Genomic DNA, 23259 nt, shown 5'->3' on the forward strand with positions numbered 1-23259 from the left:
TTCAAATAAATTGCAATGGCATCAACATCCCCCTAAGTTTGGCAAATCTTATTAGTGTCCTTGCCAAAATTAGTTCTCAAATGATTGCTTCTCTCTCCACCACGACCTAGTACAGTGATGGCGAACCTATGGCGCGCGTGTCAGAGGTGACACGCGAACTCATTTTTTTGGTTGATTTTTCTTTGTTAAATGGCATTTAAATATATCAAATAAATATCAAAAATATAAATCTCTGTTTTACTATGGTTGCAAATATCAAAAAATTTCTATATGTGACACGGCACCAGAGTTAAGTTAGGGTTTTTCAAAATGCTGACACGCCGAGCTCAAAAGGTTCGCCATCACTGGACTAGTACTTTGATACTAGTAGGCAACAAAAGGCTCAAATGCAATCCATTTGATGTCTAAAGAACACCTGAAGGTTTAATTCCTCCCATACCCATTTTGGCCCCACCTACCTCCCTTTACTTAATATTAGAGCCACTGCCACCGCGACACTTACTGAGCATTAACTAACTCAGCCCTCTGAGGTAAGAACTATTATCCTTTTCCTCATTTTAAATAAGAAGCACCTGAGGCACAGAGAAGTTAGTACCTTGCACAAGATTATGGCGAAGAAAAAGGGATCTTAAGGCATTGAAACTTGTGATGGCACACAAAAGTTTTTATTTAAAACCTCGAAAACCCATCTCATTTGTATCACAATATAAAGAAATGTCATGATGCCATGAATCCCAGATACCAGAGAAGCTCCAGCAGTATTTCCACTGAAGCCATAAAGCCAGAAGATACAGGTAAAAATGCAAGAACTTCAAAGAATCTCTTAGCGACAGAATGCTAGTAACTTTGGTAGAAGGGCTAAGACTAGTTAGATATAACCAGCATTAACCCATGCCATGAAGAAAAATTAAGGACAACACAGAATGTCTTTATTAAAAAAGAACTACCCTCCGCCCCTAGTTGGGTCTTAAAGTGTCATTTTTAAAAATGAAATGACAGGCATATTGGCATAACCAATGACACAGACACTGGGGCGGTGGGGGCCTACCCAGGGTGGGAATGGCTGGGGGCTGGAGGTGTTAATCAGGGAAAAAGGAGACAAGGAGACGTATGTAAAACTTTAAACAATAAAAAAAAAAAAAGAAATGACAGCAATAGTGGATAGTTACTTCACCCCAATTGAAACACAATTCTTTCAGATGGTTTGTACAATCTTGTCTTTGGTATTGGGACTTTTAGCCACATGGCACGTCTTCCTAATTGTAAGAATTTATACTGTCACTACTGTACCAGTAACACTGACCTGAATATATATCTGCAAGTCATCTCAAGACCTAATTTGAGACAAGGCAAAGAAAGCTGTAAGGTTGTGTAAAATTTCTATCCTTTTGGACAGAAATTGTGTGCTTCCATTTTTTATTAAAACTTTTGTATATTCACATGGTCCAGCATGCAAATCCTCATGAAAGTAGCCAGTGCTCCGATGGTACCAGATTCATGGTCCTCTTTCCTAGATGTTATTTATAGAACTGATTTTGTGGATTTTTTTTTTTTTTTTTACATAAAAGGTAGTATGTCATATCCCACATCTTCATTGCTTTTTTTCCCACTTGATAGTGAAGATCTTTACATATATTATAGTATGTAGTCCTCATACTTAGGCCTATAATCTTTTGTATTCTTCATCCATCCTTTATTGAACATTAGGTTGTTTTAGCCTTTTATTTTCAACAATGTTGCATTAATTCTGAAACTCACTTTGCAAATGAAGTATGTTAAATTTTCCAAATGAAATTTGGAGTCAACTATTTGTAACTTTGATATAGAATGTCAAATTAAGCTCAAGGGGTTATACTGACTTATGTACCCTACTAAAATGACAATTTCTTCAAACTTTTTATAACATAGGTTTTAAAAAGTAGGTTAAAAAATTAAAAGTATCTTCATGGCTCTTAATTTGCTAAGGCTAAAGATCTTTTCATATTTAGGAACTATTCATATTAACTGTTCCTATCCTTGATGCTTAAAAACAAAACAAAAAACAACAAACTCACCCCTCTACAATCTTTAGCTATTGACCGTTTGAATTGTGAGAAGTTGCAGTACTGTATACGCACCACTCCAATTTTCTTAACGAAGTTTGCCTACAGAATTTTAATCAAATCTATTTTAGTTTGGGTTTGCCATCATACCTAGGAAGGCCTCAGTTCCTAGTATTTAAGGTTTTATTTTCCCTTTCCAATTAATCTGATATTTCTGGTGTAAGTCATTACCTCCCTCTTCCCCCAATTTGGCTACCCATTATCCCATCACTTAAGGCAGCGGTTCTCAACCTGTGGGTCGCGACCCCTTTGGGGGTCAAATGATCTTTCACAGGGTTCGCCTAAGACCATCAGAAAACACATATGTAATTACATAGTTTTTGTGATTAATCACTATGCTTTAATTATGTTCAATTTGTAACAATGAAAATACATCCTGCATATCAGATACATTACGATTCATAACAGTAGCAAAGTTACAGTTATGAAGTGGCAACAAAAATAATTTTATGGTTGGGGGTCACCACAACATGAACAACTGTATTAAAGGGTCGCGGCATTAGGAAGGTTGAGAACCACTGACTTAAAAGAATAACCTTTTTTCCCCATGCCAATGAAATATTTTTATCCAGTGTTAATTTCCAAGTGTGCTAGGGTATTACATCCACTGCTACATTGATCTCATTATATACCAGAACCATCGTTTTACACTTTTACTTCTGGAAATTGTTATTGCTAAAGTGTTTCTTTGTTCTTCCAAGTTATCTTCTGGTTAGATTGCTGGCTTCTGTGTATTATCAATGTAACAACTCACCTGGCTGAATTTGCTCATTTCATACTCTTGAGGCTTTAGTTTTATATAAATGCTTGTTTGTAAATAGAACTTGAATGTGCCCAAGGAGGTTCACTGCAGTACTGAAATGTCCTTATTATAATAAGTTATAGATGTGCACATATGATACCATGTTTCACAAACACGACAGTTCACTATTTCTTCAATGAAGGACTGCATTCCATAATTCTAATGCCATAAAGGTTAGCATGCTGACAGATATGCAACAAGAGTAACAACATGATAAGATATATACAAGTTTCAGGGTACTGATTACTTCAAGAGTGAGGAGGGGGGCAGTATTAGACAGCAAAGTGCATAAAGAATGCTTCAACTCCTCTGTGTAATTTATTTAAAGAAAGAACTTGAAGCAAACATGCCCACAGCGTAACCTGTTAAATCCAGGGGTGAATGGTTGTTCATTACAGAACTCCAGATGCTTTCGTGAATGTCTAAAATACTGTCAAACACATGGCTTTTAGAGATACAGTCTTCACTGATAGGTCTTCTGGCATTTTGTTAATTTTTCTCTCAAAGAATCAATTTGGACATGGCCAGAGAGATTTCACTAATTTTGGCAAGTTCCTAAAATGTTTTCTCCTTTGTACACCTTACAGAGAAGAAATTACCTCATTTGTCTGTTTCCTACCACTAAACGTAAGTTGTGAGTGCAGGCATTTTCCCATTATGTTCAGTTGCATACCCAAAACCTTAAAATGGGTGCACAATCAACAAGTTAAAAGATAAATTACTTTTTAAAGTATCTCCTTGGTTTGGAAACCTGGGTGTAACAGTGAAACCTGGATGTCATGTAAATTCAGTAAAAACACCAGGTTTTGTCAAAATAGCAGGTTTTAGATGAACTTAATGTAAATATAGGAAGGTTTTGACCAAACACAACCACATAATTCCTTGTTTACTTGGTACATAGTGGGAGTTGGAAGAGTCTACAGATTCCTTGGGTTTATGGATTTCTTGTTTCAATTGAGAATTTCCATTTCCAATTTTGGGGAATCTTTGGTTCAGCTCAAAGATAATGCCTATATCTCAATTAAATAGTACAGCTTGTACTATTAATTTGAGATAAATGACTATGAGATGTCAATCTTCCAACAATATTGACTGGCCAACCTATAGAAGACAAGATGGTAGAACTCCCATTGCATTAAAATCACTAGTGTAAATATCTTTCCTGAAGAAATAGTAAGTGGATGTCTTTGAAGTTGTAATCAGTATCTTTCACTTCTGATGAGTCTTTTAATCCTCTCCCAAAGATATTTTTCCATTGATTTTTAGAGTGGAAGAGAGGGAAAGAGAGAAACATCCATGTGAGAGAAACACATTGATTGTTTGCCTCCTGCAGGTGCCCCGACCAGGGCCCGGGCTGGGGAGGATCTGCAACTGAGGTACATGCCCTTGACCCTTCAGTCCGTAGGCCAACGCTCTATCCACTGAGCCAAACTGGCTTGGGCTGATGTGTTCTAATTCTAAAAAAATGGTTATATCATTCTCCTATGAAAAAGAATTTCATGTTATAATAAATAGACAAAAGACAATCCAAGTAAAATTTTTTAATAAAGATAATTACAAAAGATGGAAAAATCAGCTCAGAAAGGCCAATTACTTCTTTAATAGATCAGTTTTTGACATAATAACTCACATCAATTTTAAATACTATCACATAAAGCATGGTGGAGAAAAGAAATTTTGCTTCATAATTAGAAACTCACACTAAAACTTGCCAAGAAAAACAAACCAAAGAAAAAAGCCATTTTGAAAATAAATACAGTCCATGCCAAAGTAGTATAAAATGAAGCCAGAAGTCTTCAAAAAGAAAACACTTTTCTTGCCAACATTTTCTTATTTTTTAATGTTTTCTGAAATTGGAGACTTTCAAATTCAAGGGTTGCTGAGCTGTTCTGATTTGGCTCTGTTAAAAGAGGCAACACGAAAGATTAAAAATGACACAGTCTCAGTTTAAATACACTGACCTATCTATCGATCAGGTCCTGTACACTCATGCCAAGCAACACGTAAGCTGATAATATGCTCTCAGTGTTTTTGGAGTACTGACTGCCTTAATCTTCCTAGTGGTTTTATAAGTTTTTCCAAGTTATCCTGTAAAGGCTAGCACAAAATTACATGTGGCCAAGCATTCAAATAAGCTTTCTGATAATAAAAATCTCCATTGTTTTTTTTTAAAAACTGTATGTTTCTTAAATTTACCCATTTCACAATAGTAAAAAGATCACATATGTAGAAGCAAGCACCATGAAAGACCATTAAGTGCCCATATAAAAATAGCAAAAGGTATCACCTATAATCTATAATAATCTATAATAAAAGCATAATATGCTAATTAGACCGGACGAACTTCTGGACAAAGCTGGGGCTGCGAGGGAAGCCCAGGTCCCGGGTGCCAGAGGGAAGCCGGTGCCGGCAGCCGGGGGAAGGAAGGCCTACTCTTGCACGAATTTTGTATTTGAGGCCTCTAGTAAATTACATGAAAGAATACAAATTGATTCAGTTTCAATATTAATTAGTACTGGTCCTTGTGACTTTTTTAAGGCAAGCTACATCAATGATAGATGAGTAGCTAAGCAGATGACATAAATGATGGTTAAGATGGCATATTTGTCTTATGAGCCAACATAGATAAAATTCAGAGCATCTCATACAACTTACTGATGTTCTCAGGCTCAGTTCAGTAGTTCTCAAAAGAATACATACCCAAATAAATGTGTTTATTATTTATATAGCATACAAAAATTACTAGTTAAGAAATATAATTTACCCTTTGGTATCTGTTTTTTCACCACTATTATCCTTGGATTTATCTTCTTCCTTAACATCTATAAACAAAAATTGGAAGAGATTAAAACCTATTTTGAAATATAAAACACTAAAGTATACCTTACTTAAAATATAAAAAGCTGTCATATATATACACAGGGTCTCCCAAAAAAATGTATAGACTTTACAGCTGATAGCTAAATTGATGTTTCTTTTCAGATTTAACCCATTGGAATTAATAAATTTTCAAAGTGTGTATACATTTTTTTGGGACACCCTGTATATTACTATTTATTAATTCAGTAACTGAATAAGCTTTGTGCTAGGTTCTGTGTTAAATGACAGATTCACAGTATCCATGTAACAGCACAGTCCTTGTCCTTCTGGAAGTTTAGTTTCTGTGGGAGCACAGTGTTACAGCTGGAATATGTGCTGTGAAGAAATTCAGCCACGAGAAAGAGCACAGCATTGTAAGATCAGAAAAGGTAACACGAAGAAATGACATTTAAAAGTTTCCTTAAGAATAGCTTTGGGTGAAAAAGAGGAAGTATTTTGAACAGAGGGAAAACTTAATAGAACTTTGAAAAAGAAGGAAGTAGTAGGTTGCTGAGAAAAACTGAAAGACCAGTATCACTGGAATATTGTCACAAGGGGCGAGAATTAGATAAGGAGTCCAAAGACAAAGCAGAGGTAAACCCTATTGTTTATAACAACAGTTTTTAATCCTTGTTTTACTTTTTTTAAATATTTTATTGATTTTTTACAGAGAGGAAGGAAGAGGGATAGAGTTAGAAATATTGATCATGTGCCTCCTGCACAACTCCAGTGGGGATCAAGCCCTCAACCAAGGTACATGCCCCTGACTGGAACTGAACCAGGGACCCAGCAATCCGCAGCCCGATGCTCTATCCACTGAGTCAAACCGGCTAGGGGAGGGCGAGGGATTTTAACAATTGCAAGGCCCTTTAAGAATCTTATAAAAAAAGTTTTTAAAAATTTTCAATTAATATCAGCAATATAATAAGTACAGAGGAGGTAAAAACCGTGAGATTAATCTACTATCAGGACATTAAACCAAATCAAAGGGTACTCTCATTTTTAGCTAACAGCAATGAAAGACAAACACCCATGTACCCACTTTCCCATTTGAAAGAAAAAGCAACAAAAAAAAGGTTTGAAAATGAGACTAAACACCAAAAACAAGACAAGAAGACCTAATGACTGAGAAAAAAAACAAACAAAAACAGAAAAATCCTACAGCTAAAGTCTAAGTCCTCCTTACTTCAATCATAACTCAAATTTCTGGATGTCAATCAGTACAGAAGAGCAGAATGAACCAACACTGTATCACTGCAATACACTGGAAAGTTAAAATTATAAAATGGAAGAGAACAGTTGTCTATAGAGGAGTAAATCCATAAAAGAACAAAACTAGATGTACCAAGATGTGCTATGAATTCCTAACTCTACTGAAAAAGGAAAAAAACACCCAAGAGCTAGCTTAGTAGAAAACTTCAATGTGATAGATATAAGATAAGGATGCTGGACCAGTATCTGAGTCAGTTTTCCACATGCTAAAGTGTCAAAATTAGCAGGCCAGCTAAAGTTCATGCCCATCACCATTACTTGTATAGGGGTATCAGGTATCCATTCAGGAAATTCACCAAGTGCTGAAAATACAGATATTTAAGACAATGCATTCCCCTGGTCATAAGCAGCTCTATCTAGCAGGGGAATTATGTAAAATCGTGTAATGAGGCACTAAATTATGATGTGTTAAATAAAATGACTGAGATATGTACAAGTGCTCTGGGAACTCAGATAAAAGATAACTGATTCTCATAGCAAATTCAATGCCCTAAAGCATCTATTTTCTCAATAGAGAAGCTGACAGGGCAAAGTAGTACCTCCTCCCCAAGCCAGCTCCTCAATCCCTTCCTATCTTTCCCGTTTTTGTTTTCTTCAAACAATTTCTGAAAAAGTCTATTCTCTGAGCTTTACCAAAATGATCCAATTGGTCTAAGGATAATGTAACTTCTTGTGTTTCATTCCCAGCAAATAAACTTTAGGGAGTTAAAAATTATTTTAAATTTCAGCTTTGCTCACAGCCTGTAAAGGGATCTATAATCACTTTGTCTTTCCTCTCACCCAATCTATGTCATAATGCAATGTTCCCTATGTTTAGCCCATGTCAACCAAGAGAAGGTAATAAGGTTTCCTATATTATAAAAGCAAATGTGACTAATAACATTTAGAGAGCTTTAAATAAAAGATAGTTAAGAGCTAAGCACCACTTACATGGTAAAAAGGTCACCTACCTAGTACCCCCTACCTCCAATATTTGTGTAATTGACTCCAGGATCTCATAAAAACCGCACTGCTACTTACTTTTAAAAAGTTACAATTTTATTATTATTTTTTAAAATATATTTTTATTGATTTCAGAGAGGAAGAAAGAGGGAGAGAGAGAGATAGATCAATGATGAGAGAATCATTGATAGGCTGCCTCCTGCATGCCCAAATTGGGGATTGAGCCCGCAACCTGGGCATGTGCCTGACTGGGAATCCAACTACGACCTCCTGGGTTCATAGGTCGACACTCAACCACTGAGCCATGCTGGCTGGGCTAAAAAGCTACAATTTTAAAACACATCTACCAAAACAATAAATCTCACCAGCTTTTTTGTCTTCTGTTTCCTTCTTGTCTTCCTCAATTCTAGCTTTCTTTGCTCCTTTCTTATGATCAGCCACATTTCTACGACCTCCTTCTCCTTCATCCTCTGAATCTGAGAATTCTTCATCACAAGCTATCCGTTTGTCTGATGCTCGAACTGATATATAAAAATTAAAAACAAAGTTCTGATAAAAGTAGTCATAGGTTTTTTCACTGTCACAGTGTACTTTGTACAAATGTACTAACCGGTAACTACATTTAAAAGTATAGGATAAGAAATACTTAATAATTTTAAGGTTAGAACTTAATGCATGGTTTGCTAAATACTAAAAATTTAGCTTTGATCTAGGAAGAAATATGAAAAACATTTCAGAAATCTCAAAAAAAACTTTGGAAGAAAAAAATTATGTTCTAATAGGAGGTGAGAGGATGATGTCATTATTTAAAAAGTAAACTTTTATTTCAGAGCTGAGAGGGAAAGCAAACAAAATAAAAAAGCCGCCAACCAAATACATTAATGTCTACACCAACAGCATACCATTAGGCTATACATCGGGCAATTATTAAGTGGATGAGACTAGAATCAAACAGAAGTGCTTCAGGTCATTCAACTCACTCTACTTTAAATAATTTATTTTCCAATTTATTCCCAAGTATACGTAAGTGGATAGTTTGTGGAAACTTCTGGTCATATACAGGGGTGGGCAAAAGTAGGTTTACAGTTGTTCACATGGAAAATACAATAAATAAGAATACTCCGTGTTTTGCATATTCAATAGTAAACCTACTTTTGCCCATCCCTGTATATTCTACATATATAAAAGCCTAACAGACCATTACTACTGGAACGACTGGTCAGCCAGTTGTTATGACGTGCACTGACCATTAGGGGGCAGATGCTCAATGCAGGAGCTGCCCCCCGGTGGTCAGTGCGCTCCCACAGCCAACCTCCTGTGGTCCCTCCCCTCCCCAGTCCAGCAGCTGGTAGGCCCCCAGGCCCTGGCCGGCCCCCATCGGGACTGGGCAAGACGGCCCCAATAGGCCCTTGATTGCCAGCCAGGCCTAGGGAACCTACCCGTGCACAAATTTCGTGCACCGGGCATCTAGTAGTCATATAAATTGAAATCACTGACACTCAAATTAGTCTTTGAGACATATGGAGGTTAAACTATTTAAGATTAAAAATGGAAGAGAGACAAAAATAATAGTGTGCTAATGAAACATGACCCATTGTGTTCTTGGGCAATTAAAACCTTCAGTTTGTAGTGTTATTTTAATAAACCAGGAAAATGTAACAGAATACACATCAAAGCATTATCTTACTAGAAATTCTCTTGTCTGGGTCTTCTCCATCTTCATCTCCACTATCTTCATGGACAGCATCTTCTGGAATAGCTTGCATTTGGACACCAGGTGCATGAGGCAACATGCGTAAATTTTCAAATAAACGCTGCCTAAATTACACACACAAAGCTATTATTAGACAAAATTCATTCTCTTTCAAGTTCCTTTTAAATGTTGATGAAACACATTAAGCAAAAAACTTCATCTTTTATTTAACTTAAACCTCTGAATTAAAATAACAAATTAATTTAGCACTGATACTTTACATATTATAAACCCATCCAATCTTTAAAATTTACAATGCAGGTAAGAAATCCCCATATTTCATTGGTAAGAAAATATAAGCACAAAGGTAAATCAGCTTGCCAAATGTCACAGATCTAGAGAACACAAACCCAGGCCTAAGTACAATGTCTATGAAAATACATTTTATTTCACTTTCATGTAAAGCAAGAGTATAAACTTTACAGTGCCCCTTGCAAACTAAAAAATAATAGAAAATTAAAATATTTTTGAGCTATGAAGCCTACATATTTGCCATTATGTTTAAAAATTAAAGAAATCAATAATCTTAAGCTTTCAAATGCTTTTGAAAAAGACAAAGGGAATATCTTATGTAGAAAGATAAAATGACCTACTGCACTTGGCCTTCTAAAGATTCCTAAAGTTATATCAAATGTTTATCAAAACAATTCACTGATGTCTTACTTTATCTTTTCCATATATTCTGGAGTGTTCTGGTTTGTCATATTTGAAGGACTAATATGCAGTTTGAAGTCTGGTCCAAAATACTCAAAATAATCATTATATGGCAATTCTATTAAAAACAATAAAATAAAATTACATATTAAAAGCTTAGTTTTCACACAAATCCATACACAAAATTCCAGATTCAACTTGAGAAATATTTCCAAAGAAAATATTTAAACGTGAATGCGAAGTGAATTCATTAATTTACTGCTCTTCTATTTACATGGTTTTGGAATCTAATCACCCACCCATCTATTTCTGTATATTGACAGTTCATCCAATAAAAATATAATAAAAATACTTACCATTAGGAATCTCACAATCAAGGGCAACTGCAGTCTCATATGTCCAACAGCGAGCAACGTTACGAATTGTGTATCCACCTCCCCCAAGCATCAGTAATGGTAAATTGAAAGTTTTTACAACTTCTACACATTTAGCATGACCTAAGACAAAGAGATTTGGGCAACAATAAGTCTGCATTGTTAGAGTTTGAAAAATAAAAATTAAAAAATATAACAAGATTTTAAAAAACCAAAATGGCATTTCAAAAACAAATACGTAAAAATTTCAAGAAATTTCTCATCTTAAAATTTTAAAATAAAACAATAAAGAAAACAAAACTGTTTTTTATAAAAACACCTTTTACAATAATATACAAAGCACAGTAAGACATAACTGGCTAGTTTAGCAAGTGTCCCTGATAGAAAAGTCAAATATACAACTATATTAAGATCAAAGTATAAATACAACACATTTTTATTAAACAGGAAGATGTTATGTGATATGAAGATGTTTTATTCATGTGTAGTTACACAAGGGAAAAGAAATCAAGTAACAATGAAACATTATGCACAATGAAAGGCTATCCAACTAAGTTTAACTGTAGGTTATCTTTAGGTAGCAGTATTATAATTTTCTTAACTTATTGAAGATTATAAAATTAATACCTATTACTATTAAAAACAAGTTCAATAATTTTCTATGTGTAGAAACTCGGATACAAAGTAAACATAATATAAAGCCAAAATATTTCCTTTGGATAAATGTTATAATTTAAGTCAATAAGTTACCAGTAACTTCTTACAATATCATCACTCAGACACATAAGTCAATATTTTAAAAAAGAAAAAAAATCTTTTATTTATAGAAGCCATGCCTGTTAAAGAATTTGAAAAAAAAAAAAAATAGAAAAAGTACAAAGAAAAAACTACATAAAACTCCATCATCCAAAGGTAATTTAAAAAATATATTCCCTTTCAATTCCCTCTCACTCATTTTTTTAAAGTTTAGTGATCTTGTTACTGTATATTGTGAACATTCTCATTAAGTATTTTTCAATAGTTGTACTACATGATTCATAACTCATTTTTTATTATTGCTACTAGAAAAACATAGCTTTCTTATATAAGACTAGAGGCCCAGTGCACAAATTCATGCATGGGTGGAGTCCCTCAGCCTGGCTGGTGATTGGGGCCAATTGGGGCATCTTGCCCAGTCCCAATGAGGGCCGCAGGAGGTTGGCCGGCTGGGGGGAGGGGCAGTGGGAGGTTGGCTTTTATATATATATAGATAGACTGTTTGGGTGTTTTATAAGAAAACAGAAAGTTTACTTACAGACTTCCAAGTAAAGATAGCTGGCTAAACAAAGAAATTTACTTTACTTATATCTCAAACCTGACAAAAAAGGATTATAAAAGGATTTTCTAAAAGGCTAAATTCCACAAAAAGAAAGATTGAGACAAAACAGACATTAACACTGTAAAGGAAGGAAAGAAATGAACAAGAGGTAACTGACTTTAGCAGGCCTGAGAAATCTGAATAGAGGATGGCAGCAGAGAAAATTACAATCAAGTTTAAGATTTGGGATTATAAATATATGCTTTATATAACTAAAATGCTATCAGTCAATTAAAATATATAGACTTATTATTATAAGAGTAAAATGCTGCAGTTTATAATTATGAAAGCTATTGCTTTTAAGAATGAAAGCATTGAGAACTTTCAAAGAGTTAAGACAAAAAATTGACAGTAAATATATATCTTAAGAGTGCATTAGGTAGATCATTTTTGGGAAATCATATGCGTCTTGAGGCAACAGATTGTTATCAACACATATGAAGTTACAATATGAAACTTGCTATTTGGCCATTGTTAACCTACTAAGAAAAGCGGCAATTAATTTCATATAGTTCAACCTAAAAATGTAGAATAGATTATACCATAATTCTAATGTTGCCTGGTATAGTAACAAGCGTGACATTAAACAAAGGAGCCTTTAATATCTGCACTTATTTAATTCCAATTAGGCCAATAGTTATTCTGGAAAAAGTCTATTTGAGAATTCTTCAAATCTATGAGAGAATTCAAAGCAAAACATCAACTTGTTACCTTAAAATTCACAAGGAAAACAACTCCAAAATTATGTCCAACATCTATGATGAATTACTACTGATCCATACATAATACATTAAATAAATTTCAGATTTATTTTTATTCCTTAGAAGTCTATTCCATAATGGTCATTTTTCTTTAGTTTGTTCTAGACCTCTATCATATGTTGATTTAACACCTGGTCAAATAGAAGTGTTGAAATCAACATAATCTCCTTATCTCCCACATGACTTTTCTCAGGCAGCCACTTGAAAATGTGCTCCACCAAAATGAGAGACAAAATTAAGAGGAAATAGCAATCAGGGGAGCCAATTCAACAGAGAAGCAAAGAACAGCTTACTTTCCACCAGACCAGGTCTAGAGAGGAGACTCATCCAAATAGGACCCCAGATCAGAAGGCTGTTCTCCAAGAAGGTTAAACTGATAGGAAATGATAGAATACTTGATGCATCTGAATATATGAAGCTACTTAGACACTGGCCATTTAGTAATATGTAAAGAGAAAATTAAGGCAATGAAAAACTGGAAAAAGCAAGTTATGCAATAAAAAAAATTGATAAGCTGAAATGTACTTTAATGTTATTGATGATGCTGTAAAACAGTGACTATCATACCAAAGTTTGTTATAAATACCAGAGTTGTATGGTAAAAATGAAGCTATTAGAAGGGTGTGTGCATATTAGGGATAAAGTGTGAAAAGGAACTGAATCCCTCCTTTCAAAATAAAAAATACACAAGGCTAAAATAAAAAACTAAAAGTTTGCATGTTTTTTAGAGAAAGATACACACACCAAAAGAATCAACCAAAAACAATGAAAATAGCTGCCCTGGTTGAGATTGCAACAAGCTCTATAAAACTATTCATGTATGACTGTATACATAAACTTGCCAAAATGAAAAAGACCTAAATAAGACCTTACTGAAATAAGAGTAATTGTAGTTAGAAAAATCAATTTCAAACAAACACATACATAATTTTCTGAAACTATCACCCTTTAAATTGCTTACCTTTGACTGTCAGATTGAAGCAACCAAGTCTATCACCAGATAGCGAGTCTGCACCACACTGTAGCACCACAGCACTAGGCTGATACATCTCCATCACTTTTGAGATGATCTATGTACAAAATAACAAATGTTAATATTTCTAAAAAGATTTTCAAATTCATTTTGAGTTTGAAAATAGTAATACTTACAGGCTTAAATATTTGCCCATAAGATTCATCATCTATACCATCTCTCATTGGAAAATTGACAGCATAGTATTTGCCTTTTCCTGCACCAATATCCTAAAATAAAGAGTTAAACAGATGTTAGAAAATACTTCATAATAAAAAGTTTGACAGATTTTTTTAAATTAAAATATTTTAGGAGATTAAAAGAACAGGTAACAAGAAACAATTCTGTATTCATCATGTGGTTGAGAAAGGAAATAGTACAGAATAGAATAAGGGCATATTTTAACATTAATAGACTGCTAACAAAGCTGAAAAGAACTAATTCCAACAAATTGGTAATGATTTTGGGAAATTTAACATAAGCAGTTAAAAGGCAATATTAAGTCACATATTACATTATTCCAAAAAACTTATCATAAACAGAGTATGTAAGAAATTTTTATGAGTAAAACTACAGAAGATATACTCTGAGCCAAAGGACCCTGTCTACGTAATACAGAATCCTTCTTATGGCTCACAATCTGGCAGACTTTATTGACATTTTAATAGCTTCAGACTAAAGCATCAAAATCTCTACTTTAATTGGGTTTGAAATAAAATTCTTTCTACTTGTTCAATAAGTACCACTCTAGGCACTTAATACCTCCCAAAAGCAGCAAAGGAGAGAGGTTGATGTCTAGATTCCAGCTATAGACACACTATACATATATACACACATATACACTCTTGTATATGTATATGGATATATACAGGTATATATGGACATATTCCTAGAAGAGATGGGATAGGGGACATTTCTACAAAATAGTGCTTTAACAACACCAAAGGATTGGAAATGACTGATTCTTATGTATTTTAAATTATGTCTTAATAAATATGAATCTTTAGGGTTAACACCTGTAGAAGTTCTTCCCTTATCTCTCATGGAAAGATCCTGCACTAAAAACACAGTTGGAATATACTCTGACAATAAGTACAAGTTGATTAGAAGTTATCACTCTAGGTAGGCAACTCAGAGCTGCTGCCTCTGTTGGACCAAGCTGTATCCTTTTCATTTCTTTCACCACTGCTCCTTTAACACACCTTTGTTTTATTCTTCTATCTAGACACTACTAATCTAATAAATGCAACCAGGGTTTTAACAATGATCTAAGCTCAGAGTAGCCTTTTCTGATTTACAAGGAACTGACAGGTAGAGAAGGGAATGTTCATTAAAATAACATCCAAAGACACACTGAAGTTTCACAAAAATCCAAATACAACTACACATATAATGTAATGATTGACTTTAGTTTCCTTACAAAATTCCTCATATCCAAAAGGAAAAAATTATGAAGGCTTTTCATATAATGGGTATAAAATCTTAGTGAGGAAGAGATGTTCAAAGTCACTCTTAAATATTTTTAAAACATGCATTCTCCAACAGCTTCAATCATAAGAATACTGACAAAAAGAAAACAGAGACCTCCATTTGCCATTTCTGAGATTAATGGTTTAGAGCAGTGGTTCTCAAATGTTAATGTGCAGAATAACCCCGAGACCCGAGGAGATGTGCTTCTAACAAGTTCCCAGCGGATGCTAATTTTACCAGTTTAAAGGATCATACTTTGATAACCATTGGGTCTATAAAATCAGACCAAGTGGGAAAGGCATAGAAGTAGATAACTGGCATGTAACTGAAAATATAAATTTGCAATTTTAAAAACCACATAATTTAAAATGAAATATATTGACTTCCCACCTACTTTTAAGTTAAAAAAAAAAAGTTTCACCATCACAACTATTACTGAAAGAGCATCAACTTGTAGTCAAATAGTGAAAAGCCACACATTTGAATACTTTAAGGCCACATTAACCTTTTGGTTGGCTAATGATATATCGATTTGAAAAATAACTTTAATAGTTTAGAATTAATGTTGAATGCTACACTAAAAGAAATCTCCCCTATAATCCAGACTGAGTGAAAAAGTTGTTTACATTTCTTAATTAAACTTCAACAGGCATGTGTGAACTCTAATGAAGCAAAAAATTTCAAGAAGTTTATAGAAACAGAATTTGATCACTGCTTTTTACATTCATGAAATATAAGAGTGCCAAATGAAAGAAGATAATAGATTTATAATAGAAATAGTTAATTTAATGTAATAGGCAGGATAAGCTATGGTATTTTCTCTTCTGACAAATGCCAGAAGCTTAAGAAAAATAGATTAAAATTAGACCTATTAAGTCAAGACTAATCATAAAAGGAGAATAGTACAAGAACCTAAAAAACTTAGTCAATTACTTTATTCTAGCAATCAATACCAAAGTATACTACCAATAAGTAGGTTTTGAATATTCAAATTAAACCTCAAGAAAAGTGCTTCATGCTTTGCTTATGTTCAAAAATAGCTGAGCAAAAGAAAATAGTTGAGCAAAGGAAAGTCCTGTAAGGTCTTATTAAATTTTTACTTATAGTAAGTTAAACTGAATTCTAGATGTTATAGCATATAAAATGACTCAACTCTGCATATAAGATTCAAATTAGTGTCTCAGGAAAATATTAGTTCAGGTACAGGATTACTAGCCTCTCATATTTATCCAGGCAGAATTCAGTCATACCCTTAAGTCTCCTGTTCCAGGAAAGTATTCCCCGTATTTATGGAATGATACAGTCATTACACGATCTGTTGTATAAAAAGCTTCTTCAACACCATCACCGTGATGGATATCAATATCAATATATAAGACTCTCTGGTGATACCTGCAAAGAAAGCCGTAACTAAGTTATTTAAAGGTTTTAAGATGGGAAGAACCACCATGGATTTAGAAAGCCTATTTTTGAGCTCTTAAATGCCAGAAGGCTTAATCCCCTTTCTTACTTTATTTCCTTTAGTCCAATATAAGTGAGAAATTGTACTTGCTGTGAAATCTGTCCTATTCTATGAGCTTAAAAAACATAGTAAATACACATTTCTTTTTATTAACAACGACAGAATATACAGTAGGTCCTCAGGTTATGTTGGAGATCCGTTCCTATGGTTCAACATAACACAATTTTCGCCGTAAGTCAGAACCCACCTACATAAGCACCTACATCACTCACATGGAGCACATACACAGCAGTAATGAAGTGAAACAGTAAAAAAAATGTAAAAGAAAGATAACAATTCCTGACCTTTACTTGTGGTAAATAAATAATAAACAACATAAAGTACATACATCGAAATGACAGAATTTTTTTTTTTTTTTTATAAATAAATGGGAGATGGCGACGTAACCACAAAATGATGTATGTTGAGTGCGATGTAACCTGAGGACTGTTTATACCAATGATGGCGAACCTTTTGAGCTCAGCATGTCAGCATTTTGAAAAACCCTAACTTAACTCTGGTGCGTGTCACATATAGAATTTTTTTATATTTGCAACCATAGTAAAACAAAGATGTATATTTTTGATATTTATTTTATATATTTAAATGCCATTTAACAAAGAAAAATCAACCAAAAAAATGAGTTCGCGTGTCACCTCTGACACGCATGTCATAGGTTCGCTATCACTGGTCTATACCATATTTAAGATTGTTACTTTAAAGCATCTCTCTAGTAAATATTCAATCTTATAATAGGGTTTTGGAAGGCCTGGGGCAGGGACAGGAGGGGGTCAATAGGGAATAAAGAGGGGAACATCCATATATATAAAAGCAAGTGACCATTAAGACCGAATGACCAGAATGACCAGTTGCTATGACGAGCACTGGCCACCAGGGGGCAGGCGCTAAATGCAGGAGCTGCCCCCTGGTGGTCAGTGCACTCCCACAGCCAACCCTCCATGGCTACTCCCCCCAGCCGACCAAACTCCCTGACCCTCTATCCCCCGACCCTGACCAGCCTCCCACGGTACCTTCCTCCTGCCAGCCGGCCCACCTCCTGGGGTCCCTCCCCCTGGCCAGCCGGTGCCCCAATAGGCCTCGATCACCAGCCAGGCTGAGGGAACCCACCCGTGCACAAATTTGTGCACCAGGCCTCTAGTCTATAATACTTTCAGAAATAAATTTTTTAAAAAATATATTTTTATTGATTTCAGAGAAGAAGGGAGAGGGGGAGAGAGAGAGAAATATCAATGACGAAAGAGAATCATTGATTGGCTGCCTCCTGCACGCCCCCTACGGGGATTGAGCCCGCAACCTGGGCCTGTGCCCTTGACCAGAATTGAACCCGGGACACTTCAGTCCACAGGTCGATGCTCTATCCACTGAGCAAAACTGGCTATGGTAAGATAAATTAAAAAAAAAAAAGAAGTTTGGAAATCTATGGGCCACAGCCTAAATTTGGCCAATGGCCTCTTTCTGTACCACCTTTCAGATAAAAATAGTTTTTAAAATGGTTTTACCGCCTGGCCAGCGTGATCGACCAATGAACCAGGAGGTCATGATTTGATTCCTAGTCAGGGCACATGCCCAGGTTTCGGACTCGATCCCCACTGGGGGGCATGCAGGAGGCAGCCAATCAATTATTCTCTTTCATCACTGATGTTTCTCTCTCTCCCTCTCCCTTCCTTTCTGAATTAATAAAAACATACTAAATAAAAAAATAAAAAACAAAGCAAGGATTTCAAGTGGTTTCCTGGGCCCTTGATTAGTCAACTGACACTGCCCAGTTATTTATTTGGCGAGTCAATACCAAACTTTAAGTGACTGAAAAAAATCAGCCTCTATAAAATAGTATGCATGGAATAACTACAGGTAACACATTCAAAGGTAAGAAAACACTAATTCACTACAATTTTAAGTGGAATCTGCTAAGACATGTTACAATGAATGGTGGTTAAAAAAAAAAAATCTAATTTTCTAACTCCAAATTCACATATGCCTTTATAGATATCTCTCTCAAGGTGTAGTCAAGGATAACTTTAACACTAACTCCTTTAGCAACTTAATAATAATAATACCCATTTTTAGATAACAGCCCCATTCTACAATAGCTATGAAGTTATCTACATTTAATTCAATAGGTAACCAAATTTTCTTTAACACAGATTTCAAATATTTGCCATCAAAAGTTAAAACTTATAAAATGTTAAAACATAAACTTCCAGGGTCAATGTCATTTTTCATTAGTTGAAACTATAACTCAAATCAAAATTGCCAAACAGATTCTAATAATTTTTAAAGGGGTAATAATCGGGAGTTTTAGACACTTATATGCATTTCTTATTCTTAAAAATTGAAGGGTTGGACAAATTTCTAAAATGGTCCATAATAAATCCCTTGAAGATTCACCATTAACCACATTCATGTGATTATTATTTTTGATGTTGTTTTAAAAAAACGATAGATTTTTATCATTTTAATTAAAATATTTTTTATAGGAAAAATACCAACACAAATGAACTTACTTTAGTAATTCAAGGATGGCAAGCACAATATCATTAACATAACAGAATCCTGATGCTTCTGATTTCTTAGCATGATGTAATCCTCCAGCCCAATTAACAGCCATATCAGTTTGTTGTCGGTTTAACTTCACAGCTCCAGCTAAGAAACAAGACAGGATAAAAATTTTAAATGTTTAAAATTTAAAATTAGAAAAACTATACAAAAACCCTATAAGAAACAGTATGCCACGGGTAAGCCAAGAGTATCCTATATAATAAAAGGATAATATGCAAATTGACCTAACAGCAGAACGACTGGGAATGACTGGTCACTATGACACACACTGACCACCAGGGGGCAGACGCTCAATGCAGGAGCTGCCCCCTGGTGGTCACTGCGCTCCCACAGGGGTAGCTCTGCTCAGCCACAAGCCAGGCTGATGGCTGTCAGCACAGCGGTGGTTGCGGGAGCCTCTCCCACCTCCTCAGTAGTGCTAAGGATGTCCCACTGCAGCTTAGGCCTGCTCCCCGCTGGCAAGTGGACATTCCCCGAGGGCTCCTGGGCTGCCAGAGGGATGTCTGACTGCCAGCTGAGGCCCGATCACCCAGAGAGAGGGCCTAAGCCAGCAGGTGGACATCCCCTGAGGTGTCCCAGACTGTGAGAGGACACAGGCCGGGCTGAGGGACACCCTCCCCCACCCCCCCGCAAGTGCACAAATTTTTGTGCACCGGGCCTCTAGTAAAATCATAAAAGGCAAGAGTCATTGTTCAGTGTTCTACGTTAGCAATTTCTCCTTAGGTAAATAAATTTTTTTCCTACAGCTTTGATCTGATTAAATAAGAGCATATATGGAAAGTGGGGGTAACAGTGGTAGTTGGAGTAACACAATGGTAGCTTGAAGAGAGGAAGGAAAAAGAAGTCTGCAATTGAAAATGAAATGGCAGTAAGAAAATAAAAAATAAAATAAAAAGCTGGAGTCATTACGATCATAAAACATGGAAGGTTTTTGATTTAAACAAATAACCTAAAAGACACATACCATGTTTAAATCAACTTTAAGTCTGACTAAATGAGGACACTTACCAACTGAGCCACCAGTTGAGAGCTGACAAAACTCAAAGAGTCCATCAAACACTGGACAATCTTCTCCAACATTAACTGTGAAAGATGAATCTCATTAATTTCAACCCATTCTGTGAATTACTAAAAGCCCTTTCTTACAAAAACCATTTCCTACAAATACTTTATTTGATGCAGCCATAAAACATATACATATCATAATAGTGATGCAAACTTTGTAATTTAAACATGTAATTTATCATTTTATCCAATACTAGTGACCCCGTGCACGGATTTGTGTACAGTAAAAGGAAATTAATTAGAAGGTGACTGGTGGGATGGGACTGGGCGAGATGGGCCGGACACGCCCTGGAGCCAAACTCCCGCAGTTGGACTCCTGGACTGAGAGAGGGTGCAGGCTGGGCTGAGCCCCCCCACGCCTGAGTGCATGAATTTCATGCACCAGGCCTCTAGTAAATAACTAAAATAGTATTTTATATCAGGAAAAATCCTACATAAAAAAACCCTAATACGCAAATTGACTAAACAGAACAACCGGTGCTATAACGCGCACTGACCACCAGGGGGCAGACGCTCAACACAGGAGCTGCCCCCCTGGTGGTCAGTGTGCTCCCACAGGAGGAGAGCCGCTCAGCCAGAAGCCAGGCTCACGGCTGGTGAGCGCAGCGGCAGTGGCGGGAGGCTCTCCTGCCTCTGCTGCAGGAGGGCACTAAGAAGAAATGGGTCCCAGACTGTGAGAGGGCACAGGCCGGGCTGAGGGACAAACCCTCCTCCCTTGCACGATTTTCGTGCACTGGGCCTCTAGTATAATTATAAGCTTCTAAAAATACTCAATTTTAACTAATCAATACTAATATAAACTTTTAACAAGAAACGTACATCTCTGCATCTGCTTACTATACTCAGACATGTTATCTGGTCTTATTGAACGTAGAAATTTGATGTATTCATCACTGTGGTATTTTGTCATTTCTTCAGCAGTGGCTTTATGGGGCCTCTGTGAAGTAAAATAAATGTTAGAATTGTGTAATTACAACTGGTTATATCAGAGTTATCAAACACAAAGTATACAATTTCACCTAACAGTCATCTCAAAAGAATTATATCTTCCAGAACAAATTAATTCCAAAGCAAATCTAAATTTGTACATGCAGGTTTTAGGAAAATAATCCATTCCAAAGCTAATTCATGCTCCTTTAAAAGCATTAGACAGGTCTAACACAAACTAAGACTTAATCACTACTTTTATTTTAATGGAAATGGGTCAACCCTTAGAAATCAAATCCATGCTCATAAACACTCCTTCCCTATTTCCATCATAAACCTGCTCTGTATCCACTGATTTTATCAATGAAGTCCGAGAAAGAGACTCATTCTCCATTTTAAGTTTTTGTTGACAATCTCTCTTCCTTTTCCTAATCAAAACATCCTTATTCGGAAGAACTATTTCATTTATGACATAATTCTTCCACAAGGCTTTCTGAATGAAAGTCTCATCCAACTTCTCCTTTTCTCTAAATGTCTATATCCAAAGAAAATAGCACACACATATTCCCTAATATTGTTAACTGCTTCCCCAAATAGATAAGAACTGTTGTGTCTTGTATCTGTTTATATACATTCCCATCTTTATCTATAAAAACATTTAAGGCAGTTGTTGTAGCTTATGTTATTTTGTACTCTGCTTGTCCACCAACAGTGTTCATACACCAATACATATTTGTAGGATTAATTTCCTCTGTAATTACAAAATTAATTTCCTCTGTAATTACAAATTTATTTTGTAACAGTCTCAAATCAACTCTTCACCAGCATAGACAGATCAACAATTATTTAGCAAAAATATGTAGTATGCTGAATGGAGTTGTTCTCCATAAATGCAAAAACCTGGAGTAGGGGAAACTGTTTTTAAAAATGTTGATGGGCCCTATCTGGTTTGGCTTAGTGGATAGAGCATCAGCCAGCAGACGAAAGGGTCCCGGGTTTGATTCTGGTTAAGGACACATGCCCGGGTTGCAAGCTGGATCCCCAGTAGAGGGGCATGGTGTGCAGGAGGCAGCCTATCAATGATTCTCTCTCATCATTGATGTTTCTATCTCTCTCCTCCCTTCCTCTCTCTGAAATAAAAAATATATTTTAAAAAAAATGTTGATGGCGAAAACCGGTTTGGCTCAGTGGATAGAGCGTTGGCCTGCGGATTGAAAGGTCCCAGGTTCGATTCCGGTCAAGGGCATGTATCTGGGTTGCGGGCACATCCCCAGTGGTAGATGTGCAGGAGGCAGCTGATCGATGTTTCTCTCTCATCGATGTTTCTAACTCTCTATCTCTCTCCCTTCCTCTCTGTAAAAAATCAATAAAATATATTTAAAAAAAAATGTTGATGGAAGAAAGAAAAAAGAGACTATAGGTCCCACACTCTAAATAAAACAAAATGAAAAGTTTCCATTTTCTTCTAGACCTTTTCATCTGCTAAATGTCCTCCACCAAGGAGAATAATAGTTAAAAAAAAAAAAATCAGTGCTGAGTATTTACCAAAAGGTATACTCACATATATTTCCATTTTTCTATATAAGCCATAATTTAGCAGCAAGTTATGGGTCATGCGGATTCTATGAGGTTTCATAGGATGGCCTTGTCCATAGTAATAGTTTCCAATATCACCTAAAAACAGAAGAGACAAAATGATCAATACAAACAATAGTACGTTTACCATTAAGAAGGTATTTACCTCCTAAACAAGATTTACTTAAATTCCTAAATAATATTAGATGTTGCAACTTTCAAACTCTGAGAAAACCAGGATACTATTATGCAC

General features: G+C 35.5%; 1 protein-coding gene across 1 annotated transcript in view; it reads right to left on the minus strand.

The window, feature by feature from the left end:
• Positions 1-4430: 4430 nt before the first annotated feature.
• Positions 4431-23259, minus strand: part of HDAC2 (histone deacetylase 2) — a 28737-nt gene continuing 9908 nt past the window's right edge. The window contains exons 2-14 of the mRNA XM_081094265.1: positions 22993-23105; positions 21324-21441; positions 20448-20522; positions 19385-19523; positions 16609-16750; positions 14026-14118; positions 13838-13946; positions 10741-10881; positions 10394-10502; positions 9665-9795; positions 8343-8498; positions 5669-5726; positions 4431-4804 (exon numbers count right to left, since the gene is read on the minus strand). Of these exons, the coding sequence (XP_080950391.1) occupies positions 4774-4804; positions 5669-5726; positions 8343-8498; positions 9665-9795; positions 10394-10502; positions 10741-10881; positions 13838-13946; positions 14026-14118; positions 16609-16750; positions 19385-19523; positions 20448-20522; positions 21324-21441; positions 22993-23105 (1415 nt within the window). The 3' untranslated portion in view covers positions 4431-4773. The remainder of the gene's footprint in view (positions 4805-5668; positions 5727-8342; positions 8499-9664; positions 9796-10393; positions 10503-10740; positions 10882-13837; positions 13947-14025; positions 14119-16608; positions 16751-19384; positions 19524-20447; positions 20523-21323; positions 21442-22992; positions 23106-23259) is intronic.

The sequence above is a fragment of the Myotis nattereri genome (genome assembly GCF_964212035.1).
Source record: "Myotis nattereri genome assembly, chromosome: 6".
Lineage (NCBI taxonomy): Eukaryota > Metazoa > Chordata > Mammalia > Chiroptera > Vespertilionidae > Myotis > Myotis nattereri.